The sequence below is a fragment of the Argopecten irradians genome, chromosome 4 (genome assembly GCF_041381155.1).
Source record: "Argopecten irradians isolate NY chromosome 4, Ai_NY, whole genome shotgun sequence".
Taxonomy (NCBI): Eukaryota; Metazoa; Mollusca; class Bivalvia; order Pectinida; family Pectinidae; genus Argopecten; species Argopecten irradians.
The window spans coordinates 22,230,302-22,256,948 of NC_091137.1; the positions used below are offsets into that span (position 1 = coordinate 22,230,302).

At 34.3% G+C, this 26,647-nt stretch overlaps 1 protein-coding gene across 6 annotated transcripts in view; it reads left to right on the forward strand.

Annotated features, from left to right (window-relative positions):
- The window catches only part of LOC138320968 (stAR-related lipid transfer protein 3-like), a 65,963-nt gene extending 39,432 nt beyond the window's left edge, over positions 1-26,531 (forward strand). For 4 of the 6 annotated variants that reach the window (XM_069264316.1, XM_069264314.1, XM_069264318.1 and 1 more), the window contains 6 exons: positions 3,546-3,649; positions 7,044-7,205; positions 17,582-17,677; positions 18,942-19,126; positions 20,058-20,151; positions 21,795-26,531. In XM_069264316.1, coding sequence (XP_069120417.1) covers positions 3,546-3,649; positions 7,044-7,205; positions 17,582-17,677; positions 18,942-19,126; positions 20,058-20,151; positions 21,795-21,905 — 752 coding nt within the window. In that variant the 3' untranslated portion in view covers positions 21,906-26,531. The remainder of the gene's footprint in view (positions 1-3,545; positions 3,650-7,043; positions 7,206-17,581; positions 17,678-18,941; positions 19,127-20,057; positions 20,152-21,794) is intronic. The other 2 variants (XM_069264319.1, XM_069264317.1) reach the window with 1 other exon arrangement.
- Positions 26,532-26,647: the final 116 nt, after the last annotated feature.

The window sequence follows — 26,647 nt, forward strand, 5'->3', positions numbered from 1 at the left end:
TCTTTCAACAATTTATGCATATTGTGTGAGTTTGTATCATGAATTTCCAAAACATAAAGTCAGTTTAAGATACATCTGTACATACATTTACAGATAGGTAATATCTGATATTTTAAGTAGATAAATCAAGTCGTTAAGTTGACTAAACTTTGATAAGTTGAGCACTTGGGTATACCTCCAGTCCCTTGGTGTATTATCAGTCCCTAGGGCTTGTGTTTTGGTTACTTCATGGACTTGTATTCTGGAACTTTCAGTGATTAACTTTTCAAAAGGAACAGATTAAACTTGGTTATTCTTAGAAAAATGTTGTCCCAGTATTTGACATATTGCATCATACCATATTAATTCTTATGGTTAGCATTCCAGTTTGATGCTCAATATACATACTATATGCATATGGCAAAATCAGCTTTTAATTCTGAACATGACAATTATAAAAACCATTAATTTCTTTAATGAAGACATTTTTTTTAACCCTTGAACGAAGTTGTAGAGGGGTATACTGGAACCATATTGTCCATCAGTCTGTCTGTCAGTAGACACAGTTTTGTACAGCGAACTCCTCCTAATCTACTCAACAGATTTTGATAAATTTTGGTACACAGAACCCTGACAATAATATAAAGGGGAGTTGAGTAAACTAAATAGGGTTCTGCTACGTCCCCTCTTAATAGAGATATTACTATATTCGCCACTGTGGTGACAGTCCTAGTTTATTTTATCTCAATTTGGGAGAGTTAATCAAAATGTACACTAAAACTGTTGACTTGGGACAGAGGAATGGCTAGCTCACTTCTTATTTGAGTTTGTTCTGTTTGATATCAGTACTCACTTAGCAGATTAGAACTCTGTCTAATCCTATTATGTCTCTACTTACTCTTAGACACTGCTATCAGACTATTACATATACCCACCAGGGATTATATCCTTACAAGGCTGTATCCGTTCTCACTTGTTTACCGAGTGGTAATATGAATGATACTAACAAATATTATAGGATAAGATCAGATTTCCAGATGTTTATTTAGTTTTCATGAAATTTCTTGGTGAAATTTGCTATCTTCCTGAAATATTAGAGATAATCAACATACCAGGTATTGACGATTTTCTTTATTCCATTTAGATATTGAACAAGATTATTTCCGTAATCGCCAAAATATGTAAGTTGTGGACTTAAAAATCATGTTTTAAATACTCATGGTACATTGATCTGTTACAGTAAACATACATAGGCCTTTTATCTTTTGAGATTCGTTGATTATGTCTCGATTACATGTAAATGACAAGCAAATTCATGAAACATGGGATACAATGCTGATGTTCGAAGCATCACATGTTGTAAAAATTGTTAAATCCATGAGATGAGGGCATTTATACAACTACAACTCTTCTCCAGAAAAGGGGAGGAGGTGTTTATAGGGGGAGGGGCACTAATTACGGTGAATACGGTAGGTCTGTTTCTTTGATCAGTTGGTACAAAATTGCCATTTCATTCACCATAAGTTAATCCATCTCATACTATGACCTTGAGAAAAATCTAATGAAAACATTTTCAATGTTTCATGGAAACTCTAAAAAGTTCCAAGTAAATGTACATTGGTTAAACTTTTGAAATCATGATAGAATCAACCCATGAACATGTACAGTAAGTGCTTTATAATAATTTCTAGACAATAATACTTAAGTCTATTTTTAAATTCATTCATAATGTCTCTGTTGGCAATTCAGTAAATGACGTGGATAGGGATTGGATCGTGATTCTTTATAAAGGTCTGACGTTGGTCAGAATTGTGTAATGCCAGAGAGTGAATATGGCCTTAACTAGGACCATTTAAGTTCCTACCTAGCGACCGCAATAAACATACAATTGTATATAAAACATGCATTATTAGCAGTCTGTTTGTTGATCACTACCCTGGGTACACGACTATTAATAGATATTCTAAAAAGTTTACCATTTACAAACATGCTAATTGACCGACATTCTGTAAACCTGAAAGAACTACTCAAAGGTTCTGATTTTCTGATCAATAAAGGAATGGTCTTTTTAAATGTCACCATGACTTGACAATGACACTTGCTCTAAATGGTGGACTTTAATTTTATACTGTTATGTCAGCTATGCAATGAAAATATCCCTCAAGCTATACCGTTATTAAGGAAATTAAAGAATTTTTTAATTGCCCTAATTCAAAACTACGTCAAATTTCAAGATTGTGTTTTTATTGTATGGGAAATAAAAGCAGTCTAATTTAAATAGGACAAATTAATCAATTTGCATTGGTCATTTTATCTAGCTGTCTGAGGTTCTGTCTATGGAATGGCCTATAAAAGGTCAGGACTGTCAGTTCTGCCCAATCATGTGGGTTTTCTTTGGGCACTCTGTTATCCTCCCACTCTTAAACCCCTCTTAAACTTACATTCAGGCCATCGTAAGTGATTTAACTTGCTTTGCAATCAATGTATATAAATAAAGTTATATAGAGTCAAATAAGTCAATCCTGTCTATATAGGACACCAACACCACAGGGACATACTAACATGTCCTTACAGACAGGTGTCCTTTATACAGAGGTTATTTTTATAGCAAACCAAGTGGGGCTAATGAACCTGACCTTTATAGACTGGTGTCCTTTATACAGAGGTTATTTTTATAGCAAACTGTACCAAGTTGGGTTAATGAACCTGACCTTCATAGACTGGTGTCTTTTAAAGCAGGTTTACTGTATTAACGTGATAATTCTGTCCTTACTCTCATGGAACCTCAGGTTCTCTTTCCCTGCGCTCTGCACGGAACTCTGAATGGTTATTTCCCCTGTCAGAGACACCCTCCTCTCTCAGAGACAAAAACAAATATTTCCTTTTATACAGTGATATGAACACTGTTTAGCCTTAAATGTTAAAGGGATGTAATAAAACCATTCCATATAATGTCAGTCTGGTTATGTGAATATTATGGCATTCTCATGTTAGTAGCTGGGCTGCTTGACTTTAAACCAGAAATTACAGCAATTTAAAATATCATCTTAATGGTTTTACACACACAGAAGAAATATTGAAATGTCTTCTTTATCTACCAATATAGGGCAGAGCTGCCACTGTAGCAGATATGGATTTATTGTTTAATATCATGTAGGTTAATGCTCCCTAGGGCAGCCTTATACTGGTGGTGTTTTAATGCCTTTATAGATTAAATTATTGTAGAATTTAATTTAACCGATATTTCATAATATATAGAATACAATAAAAAATGAAATGTTTGTTGTGTAAAAACATTCACTATATTTACCATTGATATGGGACCATGAATGTAAAAAAAAAATAAGGAATTTTGATTTACTTATATATCACTGTAAGTATATTGTTCCATTGGCCAATTAAGCATGATTTTTTTGCCATCAAGATGATTTAGAAATTTGTGAAATAATGAAAAATATACCGAGTAACATTTTAAGTTATAAAGACGTAGATTAAAGAATTTCGTTGCTTCCTGTATAAATTGCTATATGGTTTCAAGAAATTTAAAATTTGTTCTTCCATTGCAGGGTCTGATGACGAAGGGGAGCATCGTAACGGATACCAGACGCCGCGTCGGGGTCATAGTAGGCAGGCAAGTCAGTCATCCGTGACTAGTATACTGGGGGCTCGGGTAGGTCATGTTCTGTCTCCAATCTTTCCTTCATTCCTCTACACACTCTTCCTCCGACGCCGCTTTGTCACCATGGAAACCTCATCTGCTATGATGACCCTGTAATCTAACTGGAAAATACTTTGATGAACAGAAATTTTTTGAGATATTGATCATCCGATTTAGAATGTAAAGCAATATAGATGTTTCAAGACAATTCTCTGTGATTCGTGAAAATAATCCATTGATTGATAACAGTTGTATGGTATGATCAGATGACTAAAGAAATTTTACAGTTAAGACTTTTAACGTTTTATTATACTTAGGTAACATCATTCAGACAATGTCCATTGTTTTATGACATCCTTTATCCTGTGCCTTTAGCTTAGCATATTTACTGTTCACTTTACTAAAACAATCCATTCTCACTCATGATCTTCACTTGGTCTATCTTATCACTTCTTCACACACAACCTTTAATCCCAAAGCAGCCACTCCAGACATTATGTACTGATTTTTTTCTGTAATCTGTAAAAGAGTGAAATCCTATGTTTTCTTTATTTGTTTTGAAATGATGTAAAAAAAAGTTGAGTTCACATCTGAATAAGAAAAATTTTAACATCTCTGCAATGTTTTAAGTTATACTGAAACCTACTCAGAAGCTCAAATTGGGACATTTTTGTTTCCAGAGAAAATTCTTTGTATTCTAGGACCGATATGCTATAAACATATATAACTCTATATGTACATTATCTGTACATTAGCAGACGGCAAACACTCACATGTTCTCCTTCTAAAGACCTTTTTAATGCTATCAGTTTTTCAACTTATTGATTCTTTGCAAAGAGAAGTTATTTAATCCTTTCATGTGTTTTGGATTGCTGAATTGATTTATGTGAAACATTAAATTGTCTCCTATAAAACAAAATGCACCTGTGACCTGTGTCTGTGTAAGAATTTCCACACAGCTAAGACAATAACCTGTCATTCAAAGTCTGTAAATAAGATGCATTAGAGATAGATCTTCATTAGAAAGAAAAACATCTTATCGTACAATAATAGTGTAAAGCTGACAACTCATTTACTCAAGTTAATCCATCTCATACTATGACCTTGAGAAAACTTTGATATTGTTGATAACAGGAGGGTCATGGGCCATTTGTTTGTATAGAATGATAGCAAACGTTTTATGATAAAACATGAACATTGAAAATATTAATATTCCTCAAGAGCCAAGCAAGGGTGAAAGTGCCAGAAAGTTTCTCGTCTAGAGTTCATTAATTTTACCCGTACCAGTATAGATAAAAAGTATACCGCTGATTAGTTCTATCATGTATTACCCCACAGCATTAGTTCTATAGACATAACGGTAAATATAAATGAAACCAATGGCTACCAGGACCAGTATTATGTTACATATACAAATCAATATAAAGAGTATTTCAACATCGACCTCCTTGGATAGGTGAAAAGGTTTGAAAAGCCATATAATTTACAGTACAAGTCATTCAATAAATGGCCACTCATTCTACCCAATTTGTTAGACTGTGTGTATTCTGTTTTGATCTCAATATGGTTAGACTAAACGTATACTAAATACATTTTTAAAAGCCAAGTCCTTTGATTGCTATGAAGTTTGACTTTCCCTAATTTTACAGACAGGAAATTGATGTAATTTTATGATTTGTTTATACCAATTGATATAAACATGTTCATTGCTGACTGAATGAATTACCATGAAATACATTTGGGTTGACAGCCTATGGGGTTTTCTTTCACATACATTAATGTTATATATGTTAGATAATTGGATCACTTAATGACACTTCTAAGATAGAACTTACACAGGTATTGTTACTCAATCCCTTTTCAATTTATTGAAATAGTGTTTTGTTGAAATTGAAATCTTAATGGCACAAAAATGCCCAAAGTAAATGTGACGTCATATTCCGAAGAAGTTTGAATGGATATATTGTCATTTGATGGTCTTTTAGAAAATCAAAAGTAAAAGGGCTAGCTAATTATTCTGACCCCCTCCTCTCCTGACAGTTTATGATAGGTTCTGCTTTTGTTGTACTGTTAACTAGGTCATTTTCATTTTAAATGAAAATATCAAATTTTGCCTGTTAAAAATTTCCATATTGTGAATAAAATCTTTAATTTATACAATTTTATCAACTATATAATTGTATCAACTGGAAATGAAAGAAAAATTACGCAACAATTCCTCAAATTGTGAAATTTATGGCCTGTAAGCAGTAGAGTAGATATTAAGAACTATTACGGTTATATTTATTTTGAGAAAAAATGATATACACTTGCATAAAATTATTGGAAACCTAGAAAATTGTGCCGCCCGAGTGGAATCACTTGATCTCTGGATCACTTCAGTAGCACACATTTATAGTTACTTCTAGATACTGTTTCGTGTAGAAGGATTACATTTACACACTCAGCCTATATTCATTCTGCCTGCATGTACAGTATTTCTATATTGTTATTGAATTAATATTACAGATACACTACAACTGAATAGACAGTAACTTCTCTGCTTCAGGATAAAAAATAACTTATTCAAGATTTATAATGGTATCAATATAAAGTACGTACTACATTAAGAACGACTTATATTGGTCACTGAAATGTACATTACATTTACACACTCAGCCAATATAAAAGCCTGGCTGTAGGCTGTATGATGTCTCACACCTCATCAATCTTATACAAGTGGAAATATTGGTTAGCCTTACCTTTAGGTAGTTCATACATAACAGTTCCATGTCATAGTATTCAAAGTAAGTAAAGCTGAGGAAGATTTATGCAATTTATTTCTATAACACTGAGAATATTGTCTTCTTCAGCCAACTGTACTATTCTCAGAGTAATATGGAAGATTTGAATTCTTATATAGATCCAGAGAAAAATATCTGAAGTAACTGTTTATGCAATATGTTATATTTGACTTAGTTATTATTTTATCCATCCAAGTCTGAAGACCCATTATAGACTAAGTATAAAAGTCTTACTTAGGCCCTAGAGTTATATATAACATAGCCAAAAAAAATTCCAATAATATGGCTCAGGAATATTTACAATAAAAAGACTTCAAAAATAGTTTCAAAATTATATTTATAAAAAAAAAATATTTTCAATGGTGTCATTAAGAAGTTTTTCAAACAATATGACCCTGAAATATCTCCAACAATACGACCACAAAATATATCCAGTACCTAAATGGTTTCAGCATTAATTACTTATATAAAATTTCATTGAATATACTATCTAAATATTATCTGTCTTATCTCGAAATTTAGCTACCTAAAAAGACTACGCCTGAATTATCTCCCTTTTATTGCTGTTCTCTGAAAATTATAGACCTAACACATCTCTATGAATTGTGTTTGTGTTTATTCAGGAGCAGGACTTTGTCAGACAGGCCCGGGAGGCGATGGATACCACGTTAGGGATGATGAAGCTAGAAGAAGGGTGGAAGTTCCAGGCAGGAGACAATCTGGAGACTGGCATTGTACATAGTCAGTTCTTCAAACAGTATAACAGAAAGATATTCAGACTACAGGTAGGGAGGACATTTGAGGTTGCCAAAAATAATCAAATATTGTAGCTTTGATGCTATATTTCTTGGGATGAAGTGTACTTTTCTTTAAAAAACAACAACACCCCTTTAATTAAATATTCTAATCATTGACAGTATCACCCCTTCCTTTTTTAAAATTTCAAGGCCTACATAAAGTACTAACTAGGGACAGCAGTGTCAGTGTGGTTAAAGTGTTCTAACACATTACCACTAGGCCTCCACCTTTGGGTTACAAGCTTGAAAATCAAGTGGATGATCTGGTACTTTTGACTTTCATCAAAATTTAAGCCTAACTCAACCTAAATGACCGTGTAAATAGTATGTTCCTGGTATTGACCATGTAAATAGTATGTTCCTGGTATTGACCGTGTAAATAGTATGTTCCTGGTAATGACCGTGTAAATAGTATGTTCCTGGTAATGACCGTGTAAATAGTATGTTCCTGGTAATGACAGAGTAAATAGTATGTTCCTGGTATTGACCATGTAAATAGTATGTTACTGGTAATGACCGTGTAAATAGTATGTTCCTGGTATTGACCATGTAAATAGTATGATCCTGGTATTGACCATGTAAAAAGTATGTACTTGGTATTGACCATGTAAATAGTATGTTCCTGGTATTGACCATGTAAATAGTATGTTCCTGGTAATGACCGTGTAAATAGTATGTTCCTGGTATTGACCGTGTAAATAGTATGTTTCTGGTAATGACCATGTAAATAGTATGTTTCTGGTATTGACCATGTAAATAGTATGTTCCTTGTTATGACCGTGTAAATAGTATGTTCCTGGTATTGACCGTAATAATAGTATGTTCCTGGTATTGACCATGTAAATAGTATGTTCCTGGTATTGACCATGTAAATAGTATGTTCCTGGTATTGACCGTGTAAATAGTATGTTCCTGGTAATGACCGTGTAAATAGTATGTTCCTGGTATTGACCGTGTAAATAGTATGTTCCTGGTATTGACCGTGTAAATAGTATGTTCCTGGTATTGACCATGTAAATAGTATGTTCCTGGTATTGACCATGTAAATAGTATGTTCCTGGTATTGACTGTGTAAATAGTATGTTCCTGGTATTGACCGTGTAAATAGTATGTTCCTGGTATTGACCATGTAAATAGTATGTTCCTGGTATTGACCATGTAAATAGTATGTTCCTGGTATTGACCATGTAAATAGTATGTTCCTGGTATTGACCATGTAAATAGTATGTTCCTGGTTATGACCGTGTAAATAGTATGTTCCTGGTATTGACCATGTAAATAGTATGTTCCTGGTATTGACCATGTAAATAGTATGTTCCTGGTATTGACCATGTAAATAGTATGTTCCTGGTATTGACCATGTAAATAGTATGTTCCTGGTATTGACCATGTAAATAGTATGTTCCTGGTATTGACCATGTAAATAGTATGTTCCTGGTAATGACCATGTAAATAGTATGTTCCTGGTAATGACTGTGTAAATAGTATGTTTCTGGTATTGACCGTGTAAATAGTATGTTTCTGGTATTGACCATGTAAATAGTATGTTCCTGGTATTGACCATGTAAATAGTATGTTCCTGGTAATGACTGTGTAAATAGTATGTTCCTGGTAATGACCGTGTAAATAGTATGTTCCTGGTATTGACCGTGTAAATAGTATGTTCCTGGTATTGACCGTGTAAATAGTATGTTCCTGGTATTGACCATGTAAATAGTATGTTCCTGTATTGACTATGTAAATAGTATGTTCCTGGTATTGACCATGTAAATAGTATGTTCCTGGTATTGACCATGTAAATAGTATGTTCCTGGTAATGACTGTGTAAATAGTATGTTCCTGGTATTGACCGTGTAAATAGTATGTTCCTGGTATTGACCATGTAAATAGTATGTTCCTGGTATTGACCATGTAAATAGTATGTTCCTGGTAATGACCGTGTAAATAGTATGTTCCTGGTATTGACCATGTAAATAGTATGTTCCTGGTAGGTATTGACCATGTAAATAGTATGTTCCTGGTAATGACCGTGTAAATAGTATGTTCCTGGTATTGACCATGTAAATAGTATGTTCTTGGTAATGACCATGTAAATAGTATGTTCCTGGTAATGACCATGTAAATAGTATGTTCCTGGTATTGACCATGTAAATAGTATGTTCCTGGTAATGACCATGTAAATAGTATGTTCCTGGTATTGACCATGTAAATAGTATGTTCCTGGTAATGACTGTGTAAATAGTATGTTCTCCTGGTAATGACCATGTAAATAGTATGTTCCTGGTAATGACTGTTGACTGTGTAAATAGTATGTTCCTGGTAATGACTGTGTAAATAGTATGTTCCTGGTATTGACCGTGTAAATAGTATGTTCCTGGTATTGACCGTGTAAATAGTATGTTCCTGGTATTGACCATGTAAATAGTATGTTCCTGGTAATGACTGTGTAAATAATATGTTCCTGGTATTGACCCTGAAATAGTATGTTACTGGTAATGACCGTGTAAATAGTATGTTCCTGGTATTGACCATGTAAATAGTATGTTCCTGGTATTGACCGTGTAAATAGTATGTTCCTGGTATTGACCATGTAAATAGTATGTTCCTGGTAATGACTGTGTAAATAGTATGTTCCTGGTAATGACTGTGTAAATAGTATGTTCCTGGTATTGACTGTGTAAATAGTATGTTCCTGGTATTGACCATGTAAATAGTATGTTCCTGGTAATGACTGTGTAAATAGTATGTTCCTGGTAATGACCTGTGTAAATAGTATGTTCCTGGTATTGACCATGTAAATAGTATGTTCCTGGTATTGACTGTGTAAATAGTATGTTCCTGGTAATGACTGTGTAAATAGTATGTTCCTGGTAATGACCGTGTAAATAGTATGTTCCTGGTATTGACCATGTAAATAGTATGTTCCTGGTATTGACCGTGTAAATAGTATGTTCCTGGTAATGACAGTGTAAATAGTATGTTCCTGGTAATGACCGTGTAAATAGTATGTTCCTGGTATTGACCGTGTAAATAGTATGTTCCTGGTAATGACCGTGTAAATAGTATGTTCCTGGTAATGACAGTGTAAATAGTATGTTCCTGGTATTGACCATGTAAATAGTATGTTCCTGGTAATGACCGTGTAAATAGTATGTTCCTGGTAATGACCGTGTAAATAGTATGTTCCTGGTATTGACCGTGTAAATAGTATGTTCCTGGTAATGACTGTGTAAATAGTATGTTCCTGGTATTGACCGTGTAAATAGTATGTTCCTGGTAATGACTGTGTAAATAGTATGTTCCTGGTATTGACCATGTAAATAGTATGTTCCTGGTAATGACTGTGTAAATAGTATGTTCCTGGTATTGACCATGTAAATAGTATGTTCCTGGTAATGACTGTGTAAATAGTATGTTCCTGGTAATGACTGTGTAAATAGTATGTTCCTGGTAATGACTGTGTAAATAGTATGTTCCTGGTATTGACCGTGTAAATAGTATGTTCCTGGTATTGACCATGTAAATAGTATGTTCCTGGTATTGACCGTGTAAATAGTATGTTCCTGGTATTGACCATGTAAATAGTATGTTCCTGGTAATGACCGTGTAAATAGTATGTTCCTGGTATTGACCGTGTAAATAGTATGTTCCTGGTATTGACCATGTAAATAGTATGTTCCTGGTAATGACTGTGTAAATAGTATGTTCCTGGTATTGACCATGTAAATAGTATGTTCCTGGTAATGACCGTGTAAATAGTATGTTCCTGGTATTGACCGTGTAAATAGTATGTTCCTGGTATTGACCATGTAAATAGTATGTTCCTGGTATTGACCATGTAAATAGTATGTTACTGGTAATGACTGTGTAAATAGTATGTTCCTGGTATTGACCATGTAAATAGTATGTTCCTGGTATTGACCGTGTAAATAGTATGTTCCTGGTATTGACCATGTAAATAGTATGTTCCTGGTAATTACCTGTGTAAATAGTATGTTCCTGGTAATGACCGTGTAAATAGTATGTTCCTGGTATTGACCATGTAAATAGTATGTTCCTGGTATTGACCATGTAAATAGTATGTTCCTGGTAATGACTGTGTAAATAGTATGTTCCTGGTAATGACCGTGTAAATAGTATGTTCCTGGTATTGACCTGTGTAAATAGTATGTTCCTGGTAATGACTGTGTAAATAGTATGTTCCTGGTATTGACTGTGTAAATAGTATGTTCCTGGTATTGACCCTGTGTAAATAGTATGTTCCTGGTATTGACCGTGTAAATAGTATGTTCCTGGTAATGACTGTGTAAATAGTATGTTCCTGGTATTGACCGTGTAAATAGTATGTTCCTGGTATTGACCATGTAAATAGTATGTTCCTGGTATTGACCGTGTAAATAGTATGTTCCTGGTAATGACCAGAGTAAATAGTATGTTCCTGGTAATGACCGTGTAAATAGTATGTTCCTGGTAATGACCGTGTAAATAGTATGTTCCTGGTAATGACCGTGTAAATAGTATGTTCCTGGTAATGACAGTGTAAATAGTATGTTCCTGGTATTGACCATGTAAATAGTATGTTCCTGGTAATGACTGTGTAAATAGTATGTTCCTGGTAATGACCGTGTAAATAGTATGTTCCTGGTATTGACCATGTAAATAGTATGTTCCTGGTATTGACCATGTAAATAGTATGTTCCTGGTATTGACCTGTGTAAAATAGTATGTTCCTGGTAATGACTGTGTAAATAGTATGTTCCTGGTAATGACTGTGTAAATAGTATGTTCCTGGTAATGACCATGTAAATAGTATGTTCCTGGTATTGACCATGTAAATAGTATGTTCCTGGTAATGACTGTGTAAATAGTATGTTCCTGGTATTGACCATGTAAATAGTATGTTCCTGGTAATGACTGTGTAAATAGTATGTTCCTGGTAATGACAGTGTAAATAGTATGTTCCTGGTATTGACCGTGTAAATAGTATGTTCCTGGTATTGACCATGTAAATAGTATGTTCCTGGTATTGACCTGTGTAAATAGTATGTTCCTGGTATTGACCATGTAAATAGTATGTTCCTGGTATTGACCATGTAAATAGTATGTTCCTGGTATTGACCTGTGTAAATAGTATGTTCCTGGTATTGACTGTGTAAATAGTATGTTCCTGGTAATGACCGTGTAAATAGTATGTTCCTGGTATTGACCGTGTAAATAGTATGTTCCTGGTATTGACCATTGTAAATGTATATTTCCTGGTATGACCATGTAAATAGTATGTTCCTGGTATTGACTGTGTAAATAGTATGTTCCTGGTATTGACCATGTAAATAGTATGTTCCTGGTATTGACCGTGTAAATAGTATGTTCCTGGTATTGACCATGTGTAAATAGTATGTTCCTGGTAATGACCGTGTAAATAGTATGTTCCTGGTAATGACCGTGTAAATAGTATGTTCCTGGTATTGACCATGTAAATAGTATGTTCCTGGTATTGACCATGTAAATAGTATGTTCCTGGTAATGACCGTGTAAATAGTATGTTCCTGGTAATGACCGTGTAAATAGTATGTTCCTGGTATTGACCATGTAAATAGTATGTTCCTGGTAATGACTGTGTAAATAGTATGTTCCTGGTAATGACCGTGTAAATAGTATGTTCCTGGTATTGACCATGTAAATAGTATGTTCCTGGTATTGACCGTGTAAATAGTATGTTCCTGGTAGACTGTGTAAATAGTATGTTCCTGGTAATGACCGTGTAAATAGTATGTTCCTGGTATTGACCATGTAAATAGTATGTTCCTGGTAATGACCATGTAAATAGTATGTTACTGGTATTGACCATGTGTAAATAGTATGTTCCTGGTAATGACTGTGTAAATAGTATGTTCCTGGTAATGACTGTGTAAATAGTATGTTCCTGGTAATGACTGTGTAAATAGTATGTTCCTGGTATTGACCATGTAAATAGTATGTTCCTGGTAATGACTGTGTAAATAGTATGTTCCTGGTAATGACTGTGTAAATAGTATGTTCCTGGTATTGACCGTGTAAATAGTATGTTCCTGGTATTGACCATGTAAATAGTATGTTCCTGGTATTGACTGTGTAAATAGTATGTTCCTGGTATTGACCATGTAAATAGTATGTTCCTGGTAATGACTGTGTAAATAGTATGTTCCTGGTATTGACTGTGTAAATAGTATGTTCCTGGTAATGACCATGTAAATAGTATGTTCCTGGTATTGACCGTGTAAATAGTATGTTCCTGGTATTGACCTGTGTAAATAGTATGTTCCTGGTATTGATTGTAAATAGTATGTTCCTGGTATTGACCATGTAAATAGTATGTTCCTGGTATTGACCGTGTATGTAGTATGTTCCTGGTATTGACTGTGTAAATAGTATGTTCCTGGTATTGACCATGTAAATAGTATGTTCCTGGTATTGACCATGTAAATAGTATGTTCCTGGTATTGACTGTGTAAATAGTATGTTCCTGGTATTGACCATGTAAATAGTATGTTCCTGGTAATGACCGTGTAAATAGTATGTTCCTGGTATTGACCGTGTAAATAGTATGTTCCTGGTAATGACAGTGTAAATAGTATGTTCCTGGTATTGACCATGTAAATAGTATGTTCCTGGTATTGACCATGTAAATAGTATGATCTTGGTATTGACCATGTAAATAGTATGTTCCTGGTATTGACCGTGTAAATAGTATGTTCCTGGTAATGACTGTGTAAATAGTATGTTCCTGGTATTGACTGTGTAAATAGTATGTTCCTGGTATTGACCATGTAAATAGTATGTTCCTGGTAATGACCGTGTAAATAGTATGTTCCTGGTATTGACCGTGTAAATAGTATGTTCCTGGTATTGACCATGTAAATAGTATGTTCCTGGTATTGACCATGTAAATAGTATGTTCCTGGTAATGACCGTGTAAATAGTATGTTCCTGGTATTGACCATGTAAATAGTATGTTCCTGGTATTGACCATGTAAATAGTATGTTCCTGGTATTGACCGTGTAAATAGTATGTTCCTGGTATTGACCATGTAAATAGTATGTTCCTGGTATTGACCATGTAAATAGTATGTTCCTGGTATTGACCGTGTAAATAGTATGTTCCTGGTAATGACCGTGTAAATAGTATGTTCCTGGTATTGACCATGTAAATAGTATGTTCCTGGTATTGACCGTGTAAATAGTATGTTCCTGGTAATGACTGTGTAAATAGTATGTTCCTGGTAATGACTGTGTAAATAGTATGTTCCTGGTATTGACCATGTAAATAGTATGTTCCTGGTATTGACCGTGTAAATAGTATGTTCCTGGTAATGACTGTGTAAATAGTATGTTCCTGGTATTGACCATGTAAATAGTATGTTCCTGGTATTGACCATGTAAATAGTATGTTCCTGGTATTGACCGTGTAAATAGTATGTTCCTGGTAATGACAGTGTAAATAGTATGTTCCTGGTAATGACTGTGTAAATAGTATGTTCCTGGTATTGACCATGTAAATAGTATGTTCCTGGTAATGACCGTGTAAATAGTATGTTCCTGGTATTGACCATGTAAATAGTATGTTCCTGGTAATGACCATGTAAATAGTATGTTCCTGGTAATGACTGTGTAAATAGTATGTTCCTGGTAATGACTGTGTAAATAGTATGTTCCTGGTATTGACCGTGTAAATAGTATGTTACTGGTATTGACCGTAAATAGTATGTTCCTGGTAATGACTGTGTAAATAGTATGTTCCTGGTAATGACTGTGTAAATAGTATGTTCCTGGTAATGACTGTGTAAATAGTATGTTCCTGGTATTGACTGTGTAAATAGTATGTTCCTGGTATTGACCATGTAAATAGTATGTTCCTGGTAATGACTGTGTAAATAGTATGTTCCTGGTAATGACTGTGTAAATAGTATGTTCCTGGTATTGACTGTGTAAATAGTATGTTCCTGGTAATGACTGTGTAAATAGTATGTTCCTGGTATTGACCGTGTAAATAGTATGTTCCTGGTAATGACCATGTAAATAGTATGTTCCTGGTAATGACTGTGTAAATAGTATGTTCCTGGTATTGACCATGTAAATAGTATGTTCCTGGTATTGACCGTGTAAATAGTATGTTCCTGGTATTGACCATGTAAATAGTATGTTCCTGGTATTGACCATGTAAATAGTATGTTCCTGGTAATGACTGTGTAAATAGTATGTTCCTGGTAATGACCGTGTAAATAGTATGTTCCTGGTATTGACCATGTAAATAGTATGTTCCTGGTATTGACCATGTAAATAGTATGTTCCTGGTATTGAACTGTGTAAATAGTATGTTCCTGGTAATTGACCATGTAAATAGTATGTTCCTGGTAATGACTGTGTAAATAGTATGTTCCTGGTATTGACCATGTAAATAGTATGTTCCTGGTATTGACCTGTGTAAATAGTATGTTCCTGGTATTGACCGTGTAAATAGTATGTTCCTGGTAATGACCGTGTAAATAGTATGTTCCTGGTAATGACCGTGTAAATAGTATGTTCCTGGTATTGACCATGTAAATAGTATGTTCCTGGTATTGACCGTGTAAATAGTATGTTCCTGGTAATGACTGTGTAAATAGTATGTTCCTGGTAATGACCGTGTAAATAGTATGTTCCTGGTATTGACCATGTAAATAGTATGTTCCTGGTAATGACTGTGTAAATAGTATGTTCTAATATTGGTAATGACCATGTAAATAGTATGTTCCTGGTATTGACCATGTAAATAGTATGTTCCTGGTATTGACCATGTAAATAGTATGTTCCTGGTAATGACTGTGTAAATAGTATGTTCCTGGTAATGACTGTGTAAATAGTATGTTCCTGGTATTGACCGTGTAAATAGTATGTTCCTGGTATTGACCATGTAAATAGTATGTTCCTGGTATTGACCATGTAAATAGTATGTTCCTGGTAATGACTGTGTAAATAGTATGTTCCTGGTAATGACTGTGTAAATAGTATGTTCCTGGTAATTGACTGTGTAAATAGTATGTTCCTGGTATTGACCATGTAAATAGTATGTTCCTGGTATTGACCATGTAAATAGTATGTTCCTGGTATTGACCATGTAAATAGTATGTTCCTGGTAATGACCGTGTAAATAGTATGTTCCTGGTATTGACGTCTGTAAATAGTATGTTCCTGGTATTGACCGTGTAAATAGTATGTTCCTGGTATGACTGTAAATAGTATGTTCCTGGTATTGACCGTGTAAATAGTATGTTCCTGGTATTGACCGTGTAAAAGTAGTATGTTCCTGGTATTGACCATGTAAATAGTATGTTCCTGTGATGACCGTGTATATAGTATGTTCCTGGTATTGACTGTGTAAATAGTATGTTCCTGGTATTGACCATGTAAATAGTATGTTCCTGGTATTGACCATGAAAATAGTATGTTCCTGGTAATGACTGTGTAAATAGTATGTTCCTTGTATTGACCATGTAAATAGTATGTTCCTGGTATTGACCTAGTAAATAGTATGTTCCTGGTATTGACCGTGTAAATAGTATGTTCCTGGTATTGACAGTGTAAATAGTATGTTCCTGGTAATGACCGTGTAAATACCTTATGTTCCTGGTAATGACTGTGTAAATAGTATGTTCCTGGTGATGACCGTGTAAATAGTATGTTCCTGGTATTGACAGTGTAAATAGTATGTTCCAGGCCCCGAATTCTCGAAACAAACTAAAGTCCCAAACTGACTTAAGTCTAAAGTTTTCATAAAAGTTACATAAAGAGAAAAACTTAAGTTTTGACTTCAGTCTGCACTTTTGTTTCGAGAAATTGGCACCTGGTATTGACCGTGTAAATAGTATGATCCTGGTAATGACAGTGTAAATAGTATGTTCCTGGTATTACATAAATAGAACTAAAGCACTACTAAAAATTTATTAACTTCTCTCTTTGAAAGAAGACTTAAGCATTGAACTGCATTCAGTTGGCAATTATGGAAGTATGAATGCCAACTGGACAGCAAGAAATTTAATGAAGCACATTAGCTTTACATGTTATATTTGTCGCTGTCCAGCTGACATTTATACTCTCATAATTGATATCTCAAGAGACTTTGCATTAGCAATAAATAAAGAATTCATTATCGTCAAAGACAGAACAACCATTTGAACAGCCATTTTCGTGATCAGTGACACAACATTTCTGATGTCACAATGATAATGACCTCATAATTAGCAGATTGCTTTTCATAAGACTGATGAATGCCAACTGCACTCGGTAAGGTTACATAGTAGGGCTGCATTGAAAATGAAATAATTAAATATATACATATTTTATTGCAGGCACAAGTGAATATGGATCCAAAGAGGATATGGGAGGAATTAGCATATGGCACCAACAACTCTCCTCAGTGGAACCCCACACTGGTGGAGTGTAGAGTAGGTAGTTCTCTCACCAATGGGCAATCTCAGTTTTCTTTTGGTTTTCACAAGTACATATTTACTTCAATTGAAATGATTTATTGACTACATTGTGTTCAGCACTTACAAATACAAGCTAATGTCATACTTTCTTTGTTGACTTTATTGATTACCCTTATTACCCTGAAGCCATCATATCTGGTACATGTCGCTAATTTAACCACCGTAATGAAGTTAGAGGTCAATGGTTCCATAATGTGTTTTACATACCTGTCATTAGTTGCATCTGGTAAAAAGATCATTATGTAAGGATCTATTTTCTAGGCTTCTTTATTTGTATGTGCCAGCTAATTTAAACGTTTTCGCCAAGTGATATTGAACTTTAAGATAAAGAAATGAAATATGCAGATATGATATAAACAGGTATGAGTGCTGCAGTTCAGTGGATTACCAGGGTCAATTGTTATATGGTCTAGGATGATTTTACATTGTATATTAATTAAGAAGACCAGTTTTATTGTATACAATAGAAACCTCTTCATATTTGTGAGATGAAATGTTTATGTAATTTTGTGAGAGTACTCAAATGTTTTTTTGATGTTTCATAAATAATCAAGTTTACCTGGTAAAAAAGTTTATGTATAAAATGAATGCATGATTGTCAATAAAGCCCATGATTTAACATTAATTCATCAAGAATCATGAATATGTTGACAATAACAAAGACACAAAATATTTTACATTGTATATATGCAAAAATAAAGTGGTTTTTAGTTTTGTTTATTGACGACTCGTTCTTACTAATAAGGATACCTGCATGTATATGATAACACATCCTCGATACTCCAGGGGTTCTGATCACATATGATCTCTACACCCCAGGACTATCTCATAGCAAAACTGGAGGTAACTGAACAGAACAGGTTATTTAGTCTTTTGATGCACATCAAAAGAGCTGTATAACGGTACACTGTGGTTGACTGTGTGGCTTTGAAGTTGGGTATTGCTCTATCTGCCTTTAGATTTGCTATGAGATAGTCCAGGAGTGTAGAGATTGTAATTGATTGAAACCCCTAGAGTATTGAGGATGATAACATACTATATACTGATATAGATTACTGATTATGGTATATTGTCTATGACAGCTTCTCACACACCGATAAGGATACCTACAAATCCATGGTAGATGTCTATGACATAATGTACTATATACTAATAAAGAATACTGCTTATGGTATATTGTCTATGACAACTCGTTACATACTGATTTTTACTGTTACAGACTCTGGAGACAATAGATGACAATACAGAGATCAGTTACAACATTGCGGCTGAGGCAGCAGGTGGTTTGGTGACCTCTCGAGACTTTGTGAACGTCCGATGTTGGGGCGTGAGAGATGGCGTCTACCTCAGTTGTGCATGTGGAACCACCTACCCAGACATGCCTCCACAGAAAAAATATGTCAGGTAAAAAGTGACGTAATCATTCCTCTTCTTCATTTGTTTCCAGGAGACAGATGTTCACTACTGATAATCTATACATGTACTGTAAACCAATTTTCTTTTACCGCTCTTTTATTTTGCAAATTTTGGATTTCAAAAATGAATGAAAATTCCTATCAATAAATATGATTATGTTATTTCGCGGAGACAATTTTTTGTAAATATACTTGGATCGTGAAATTCGTGAAAGTAAATCGCACACAAAAGAAAGTTGGTTTACAGTATATTGTGCCCAGCGACATGCAGTGGGCCCAGTGACATGCAGTTGGCCCAGCGACATGCAGTGGGCCCCAGTGACATGGGCCCAGTGACATGCAGTGGGCCCAGTGACATGCAGTGGGCCCAGTGACATGCAGTGGGCCCAGTGACATGCAGTGGGCCCAGTGACATGCAGTGGGCCCAGTGACATGCAGTGGGTCAAGTGACATGCAGTGGGTCAAGTGACATGCAGTGGGCCCAGCCACATGCAGTGGGCCCAGTGACATGCAGTGGGCCCAGAGACATGCAGTGGGCCCAGTGACATGCAGTGGGCCCAGTGACATGCAGTGGGCTTTAAGATTTTGAGACACTGGTTTAGTTATTGATAACTGATTATATGATGATTAAATTTTGACTTTGATAATTAGTTGAAGCAGTTTGATAATTAGTTGAAGCAGTTAAATTTTGACTTTGACCATTAATCCAAGAAATTTCTATTATTATGGTCTGCTATTTTGAGAAAATGCTTGGTCTGATTTTAAGAAATTTAAGAATATCAGTGTCATTCTGTTATGCAGTAATAAATTGAAACTTATTCAACTCTCAGAGGAAAAAATGCTTTTCATAGTTTCTTAATTGATTATGCTGGCAAAGAAGGAAATAGGATGTTTAAAAATTTGTAATAATTGTGTTTCAGAGGAGAGAATGGTCCAGGTGGTATAATACTACAAGCCCTACCTGAAGATCCTAACAAAAGTATACTCACCTGGTTTTTAAATTCGAGTCTGAAGGTAACTTGAAACATGGATTTTAAACTTCAATTAGTATTCCATACATAGAACTATGTTTAATACCTGTTTATCAATTCCAGGAAATTAAACATCCACAGCATAAAATTTCATAGATAGATGGATTTCAAATGCATCCTGGTTCTGTGAAACACTTTTCATAACTAACATGATTGTTAATGTTAATGTTTTTTTTTAATTAATTATCGTGAATGGAGCAGCTTAAGTCAAAGTTTGTTAATTAGAAGTAATTGATAGGAGATTGAATAATACTATTAGTTTGTGTAATTACATGATTGAAGGATGTTGTGTTTTGATGCAATATTATCAAAATACCAAATATACTTGCATATGAGATTTTCTGTTATCATTTTACAACCACTAAAATGTAGTGTTCTAGTTATAGTAAACTAGGCTTGGTATCAAGGGTGTTGTATATAAATGCTATATTTTCTTAGCGCATGCACATAACAAGGAATTTTAAGTAAATTTGCAATGGCCGCTCCAGATGACAATTCCATTAGAAGTTGATTGTGTGATGTATATTTTGCTTACTAAATCATGGAAAATTAACTCATTCACCCCTGAAATTTCATAATGCACTGGTCTAGTCTTTGATTTAGAAGAGCCTATATGTGTCACCAAGTGGTTTACTGGGGTTTTGGGTATTTTCCCCAATTCTGTGATTTGGAGGTCCATCAGGATGTGGCTATTTAGTTTGGGGAATTAGCATGGTATCGCATAAGCCACACCCTTCTGAAACCTCCGTGTTGGTCAACCCACTTGGTGAACTGTTCATTTGTTGGTTATTAACAAAACACCATAAAATCCCTCTTCTTAATGTATTGTCCGTTATTATCATTCAAACACATATTACAACATTTAAATTGGGGTGCTGGCCCATACTATAAATTGGTCAAATGTCCATGGGTCCTCTCAGGCCAGCACCTCCATTCACACTTGGTCCACTCTCTCCCTCCAACTAACTAACACACTCTATATCGTTATCCCATATATTTCAATTAATTACCAAGTTAGCCTTTGATTGGCTATACAAGTAATTAGTGGGTGGGGTTACCCTAAAAATCCTACATTACTGTGATAATCAAACATGCCCTAAAAGTAAATACCTTTGGTCAACATTGTACAATAGAACCCAAATTAAATGGACATGTTTATTTTACTTATTACAAATTAAACCTGGCTGAGCAAGCTTAGGGGCTTGTCACCTGTCGACTCCCTTTACATGCCAAGACTGGTCACTGGTCAACCTGGACTAATGAACACTATTCAAATCCAATTATCTAATCTTAGCTCTATTCAAACCCAATTATCTAATCTTAGCTCCAAAATCTTGAATGTAAACCAACTATAATAATCTCCTATATTTGAAATACAATTGATACTGAAACATCTGAACAAATGTTTGAAATATAAAAATAACTATTTTTGTACCGTGACATATGTGTCTTCAGGGATAAATGGTTTAATGTAATCAATAACATGCATACACCCTATTGGATGTTGTGTTACTTCATATTAAGATTTCTAATCAAATTATCTCCCTTGGTTCAATTTACCCAAAGTCTGTAATGTTTTTATCTGTGTAGATCAAGTAAATACATTGGATGTGTTTTGTTTTGTAGGGCTGGATACCACAGTCAGCAGTGGAACAAGGTCTCTCAGGTTTCTTACTTGACTACCTGAAGTACCTGTCACAGAGATTAGATGAAATCCGGGCAGAGGAAGTTTCATGATACATCTCAGCATTAGAGGACATCTATTCTTATACTCTTATCATCCAGTTATCTGCCAAAATAATATCGCCATAAATCATGGACTATATCATCATTTCTATTATCTCTGGACTCAATTTGGTAGTCACTGTCTGGCACAGTATTGACATGATGCATAAAATCATTAAAATGTCATTGTTCAAACTCCAAACTGCCTCTATAGAACTTCTAGTAGTGACTAGTATAAAAAATAGTTTTATTTACAGTATCATCTTTATCACCCCTGTTGATGTGGGGACAACTGAGTCATCTATGGCAGACATCAACTGGATCTTCCAGCTCACAGATAGAAAAGGCTTCCAGAAGCAGAAGAGCCAATTTAGCAAATCACTCTTGTACATATAGGAAAAAATTGAGTCATCCACAGCAAACGCCAACTGGATTCCTTGCTCTTCTCAGAAGATCTTCCAGCTCATAGACAGCAGAACCTTCCAGAAGGCACAAGAGCTTCTGATTTATTGATCGGAAATTAAAATTCAGGAAGTAGGAGACATCAAATGGAGCTGAACTTGATTAAAGTTAAGGGACATAACTCTATTTTTAGAGAGATAATACAGCTAGTGACTCTCTCTCAGTAGAGACCCATGACTTTCAGTAGAGACCATGACTCTCAGTAGAAATCATGACTCTCAGGAGAGACCATGACTCTCAGTAGAGGCAACTGAGAGAGGCCATGACTCTCAGTAGAGGCCATGACTCTCAGTAGAGGCCATGACTCCTGTAGATGTCATGACTCCCTCAGTTTCAATAACACTACAAGATTCATTCGTGCATCTAAATCAAGTGTTAATGAATTCATATTCATTTAATATATTTAATTTGATGATGTGTGAGGGTTTGTTTTTTTTTTAAGATCAAATATGTCCCATCTGTTGTATTGAGCTATGAACTCCTCAGAGCAAATGTTACTGCCTACTTACCAAGTAACAGTACAGGTTGTGTAAACAGAGTGTTGATCAACACAATGTATAGGTTATTTAATATTACTACACCATGTAGTAAACATGTTTCCCACATATTCGTGTTCCTCAGTTACTCTAAAGTTTGTTTATTTATTACATCAGGCTATGTGGTTGTATATATCTATACAAAGATTGTCAATAACATAGTTTATCAAGGCTCATGTAGAGATAATAACATGACTCACCAAGGGAGGTAATTTTTGAGGTGCTGAAATCCACATGACATTTTCATTAATTTTGATGAATGATAGATGAATTTCATTTCTGAATTAGCTCTTCATGTATGATGAAATAAATAGCAATTAACTTGTATAATGCATTGTGATGGGAGAAATTGCCATCTGTGAAACTTGTTTTTACAAAAGTCATAGTAATAGTATAACATGGCAAAGTAATATTATGTATAAGTATAATTTTATGTTGTTCTGCCCTACTCAGGGAAATTTTGTTTGTGATTCTAACTGTGACATGTGTTTTTGTTTATATGTTTGTCACCTATTGAATATTTTCCAGCAATTATGTGACTAAACATAGATTATAATGTGATATTAAATTCCACCATCACTAGCCAGGATCAGTGATTATGTTACAGGTCTGTGGAGTTAAATGTAAATCAGAAGCCTTGGCTTGCAATGGTGATCATATTCATACAAAATTTAATCTTTTGAACCCTTGTTGAAATGCTGGATAAACACGAAACATTGAGTTATAGGTATGGTTAACGAACTGATCCTTAGATAATATTAATATGTTACAATGAAGTGAAACATTTCAGAACTTATAACTTATATCTTATAACAGTTAACTAAAATTGTAAGGTATCCAGGTATTTTTTCATGCCTATATACCGACTCCTACAGTGATTACAACTACTGGAATAGAGTTACTTCCCTTTGTTCACACTCCACGTTGAAATACCAGTACCCTTTAGTTATTTTCTCTAGTTGACTCGGTTAGCTATAACTCTTTGACTCACTCACTTAAATATTCAGTAGTGAAACAAATATCGAGTGAAAAAAATATTGAGGGGGAAAAAAGCAAAGTTGAAGAACAACTCTCTAGTAGCTTGCATGTATCTGTGGGTCCTTCAGGCAAGATATCTTTTGAAAGGATATCTTGATGACATCATAGAAGATTGATATACAGTTCCCTAAAATTGACTTGATTGATGAAATAAAATCAGCACAGTTGGTTTCCTCATCCCTGATCCTACTTCATCAAGCTATCATTGATTTCCATTTGTTATTGTGCCTTTATATATATATACATCTGGCATTTCACCTGTTAACTAGCATCAGCCCATCTCACCAATCATGTAGAATGTTACTATAAGTAGTACATGTTCTTCTGAATCTATACCTCAAAATATTAAATAAAGCCATTTCCTGTTTATTGTAAAATATCTTAAACAATGACATTTCATGAGTTGACATAATTATTGCAGATCGTGTTAGTACAACCACCTGTTGCTTAATTTAGAACATGAGAAAAAAAATTCAAAGACTTTCCAACAATCTTTAAATCACACTGATTAATTTGCATGTTTAAATACATTGTATTTTGGAGTTTAAAAAGTTGTTCCTTCATCAAGAGGGAATAATCAGCACGGTACACCAAGAAAGTTATATACATTGTAAACAGAACATTTAACCAACCACCACAAAACAATTGTAACTGGAGTTACTGTATTACATACTGCTGACAAATGGAAGTTTTAACAATCATTCATTGGCTTTGTCTTTGATATATAGACTACTTTTTGACAATCAACATATATAATTCTATTGTGAAATTATCTATTCCTGAGTTTGTCATTTTACCTGAGTGTATGAAAGTGTTGAATGAGACATCACAATAGTAAATACTAATCAATTTGTTCAAAAGGAAGTTGTTTAATCTGATTTGATGCTCTGATATTCTCTCTTACCGATATGTCAACATTTTTGGTACCAAGCCATACCATGTATGATAAATTAACCAGTTAAATAAAAAAGAAATGCTTGAGAAACTCTTCTAAGGTCAGCAGTTGTCTGATTAATGTCATTACTGTTTTAATGTTACATAATTTGTTCTGATGTGTTATATAGGAGGCATTAAGCCGATCATGTTCATATCTATGTACATATAAGTTTTGTCCAAATGAATATCAGTTGGATAATACAGGTTTATATCGACTTCTGCTCTGTATTTTATTTATAAAGTTATCTTCTTCTTCTTTTAAATTTTATTCCTTTATCTGCAAGAGAAAGATATATGTAATTTGTTTTATAAATATTTTTCTTATTCCATGACCAATAAACTTTTAACAAGTACATAAAATGTACAAAGTGGTAACAATTGTGGTCAGTTCACAAAATCCTCAAACCTTACAATTGAGAAGTGTTTGTGTTTTCATTAATGTTTTCCACATAATTATTTTGTATGATAGCGTTTGATATTTTATTTGAATTTGTTTTAAAACTGAGCAGGTGCTCTATAATATATTACTTGTTTTGTTAAGACAAACAAAACTTAGCTCCTCTTCCTAAAGTACATAAATAAGTGGGGAAAAAAACCCATCCAGTTTTGTGTTGATTGCTTAGAATGATTGGCTCCTTTGTAATATTTGTCGTTTGTTTAGGAATACAAGGTCTGGAAATTATGAAAATCATGAAGTAATGTTACAAGATGTAGCAGTCTTAGGTCAAAAGCCAAAACCCAATATTACAATACATGTACTACCTGACTACAGACTGAACAGTGAGGGTAATGTTAAAGAAACAATTGTTTTCTGTATGAGTGGTACATGTTTATTTGGAATTTGTTTTGTTTTGATCATGTATAGACATCTTGATGTTAATGTATTTCCAGATTTTAGTTCTTATATCAACCAGAGAAGTTGATGTTGTTGTAGTTTCTATTGAAACATTGAATGATTTGTATAAGATTAAGTATAAAACATGCTTTCTGTTCATTACATGATGAACATATCCCACCTAACATTCTATTTCTTCTATGACTAGAGGGCATTCTTCACAGATTTCCTTATTTTTATGTCATTTCCATTATCCTGTTACAAACATTTACCCGGTAAGATGTGATCATATCAATATTTGATGTTCTTTAAAACCCTACCACAGTTTATAACTGTGTAGAGCTAGAAGTGCTCACTTACATGGCACAGAAACTCTCCTTGTCATTGTATAGGTCAGAGAACCTTAGCGAAATGATTAATTGATAATTACACTCATCTATAAAGGGAGACCACTATCACATATTAAATCTAAAAGGTTACATGTCCCCTTAACTGTGTAGCAGTATATATTTTTGTGTATGTTACTGTCTATTAGATACTGTAATTGGTTTATTTTATGTATAAATTGGGGGAAGCAATAATACAATTTCAGGTGACATCCAATCACCCGAAAACGAACAAAGAAGTTCTAAATATTACCAGTATTCTTTGTGTTCCAGAGAGCTACAAGGTATTGTTTTCTACAAATGAATTAACTGGATTTCACCAGTATTTTTTAAACTTCTATAACTGAAGGAACTGTGATATTATATTAATTGAATTGTATATGTATATGTACTTTTCATATCAAATATTCGTCTGAGTGGACAATAAAATATTATTACTTTCAAATGTGTTTTTGAGTCTTCAGACACTGTAATATGAAGAGCACACGACCACTGACCAGCCATACAACATTATCATTCTAGTATCTCTCTATTGATGATAATAAGGACACATTTTCTTTC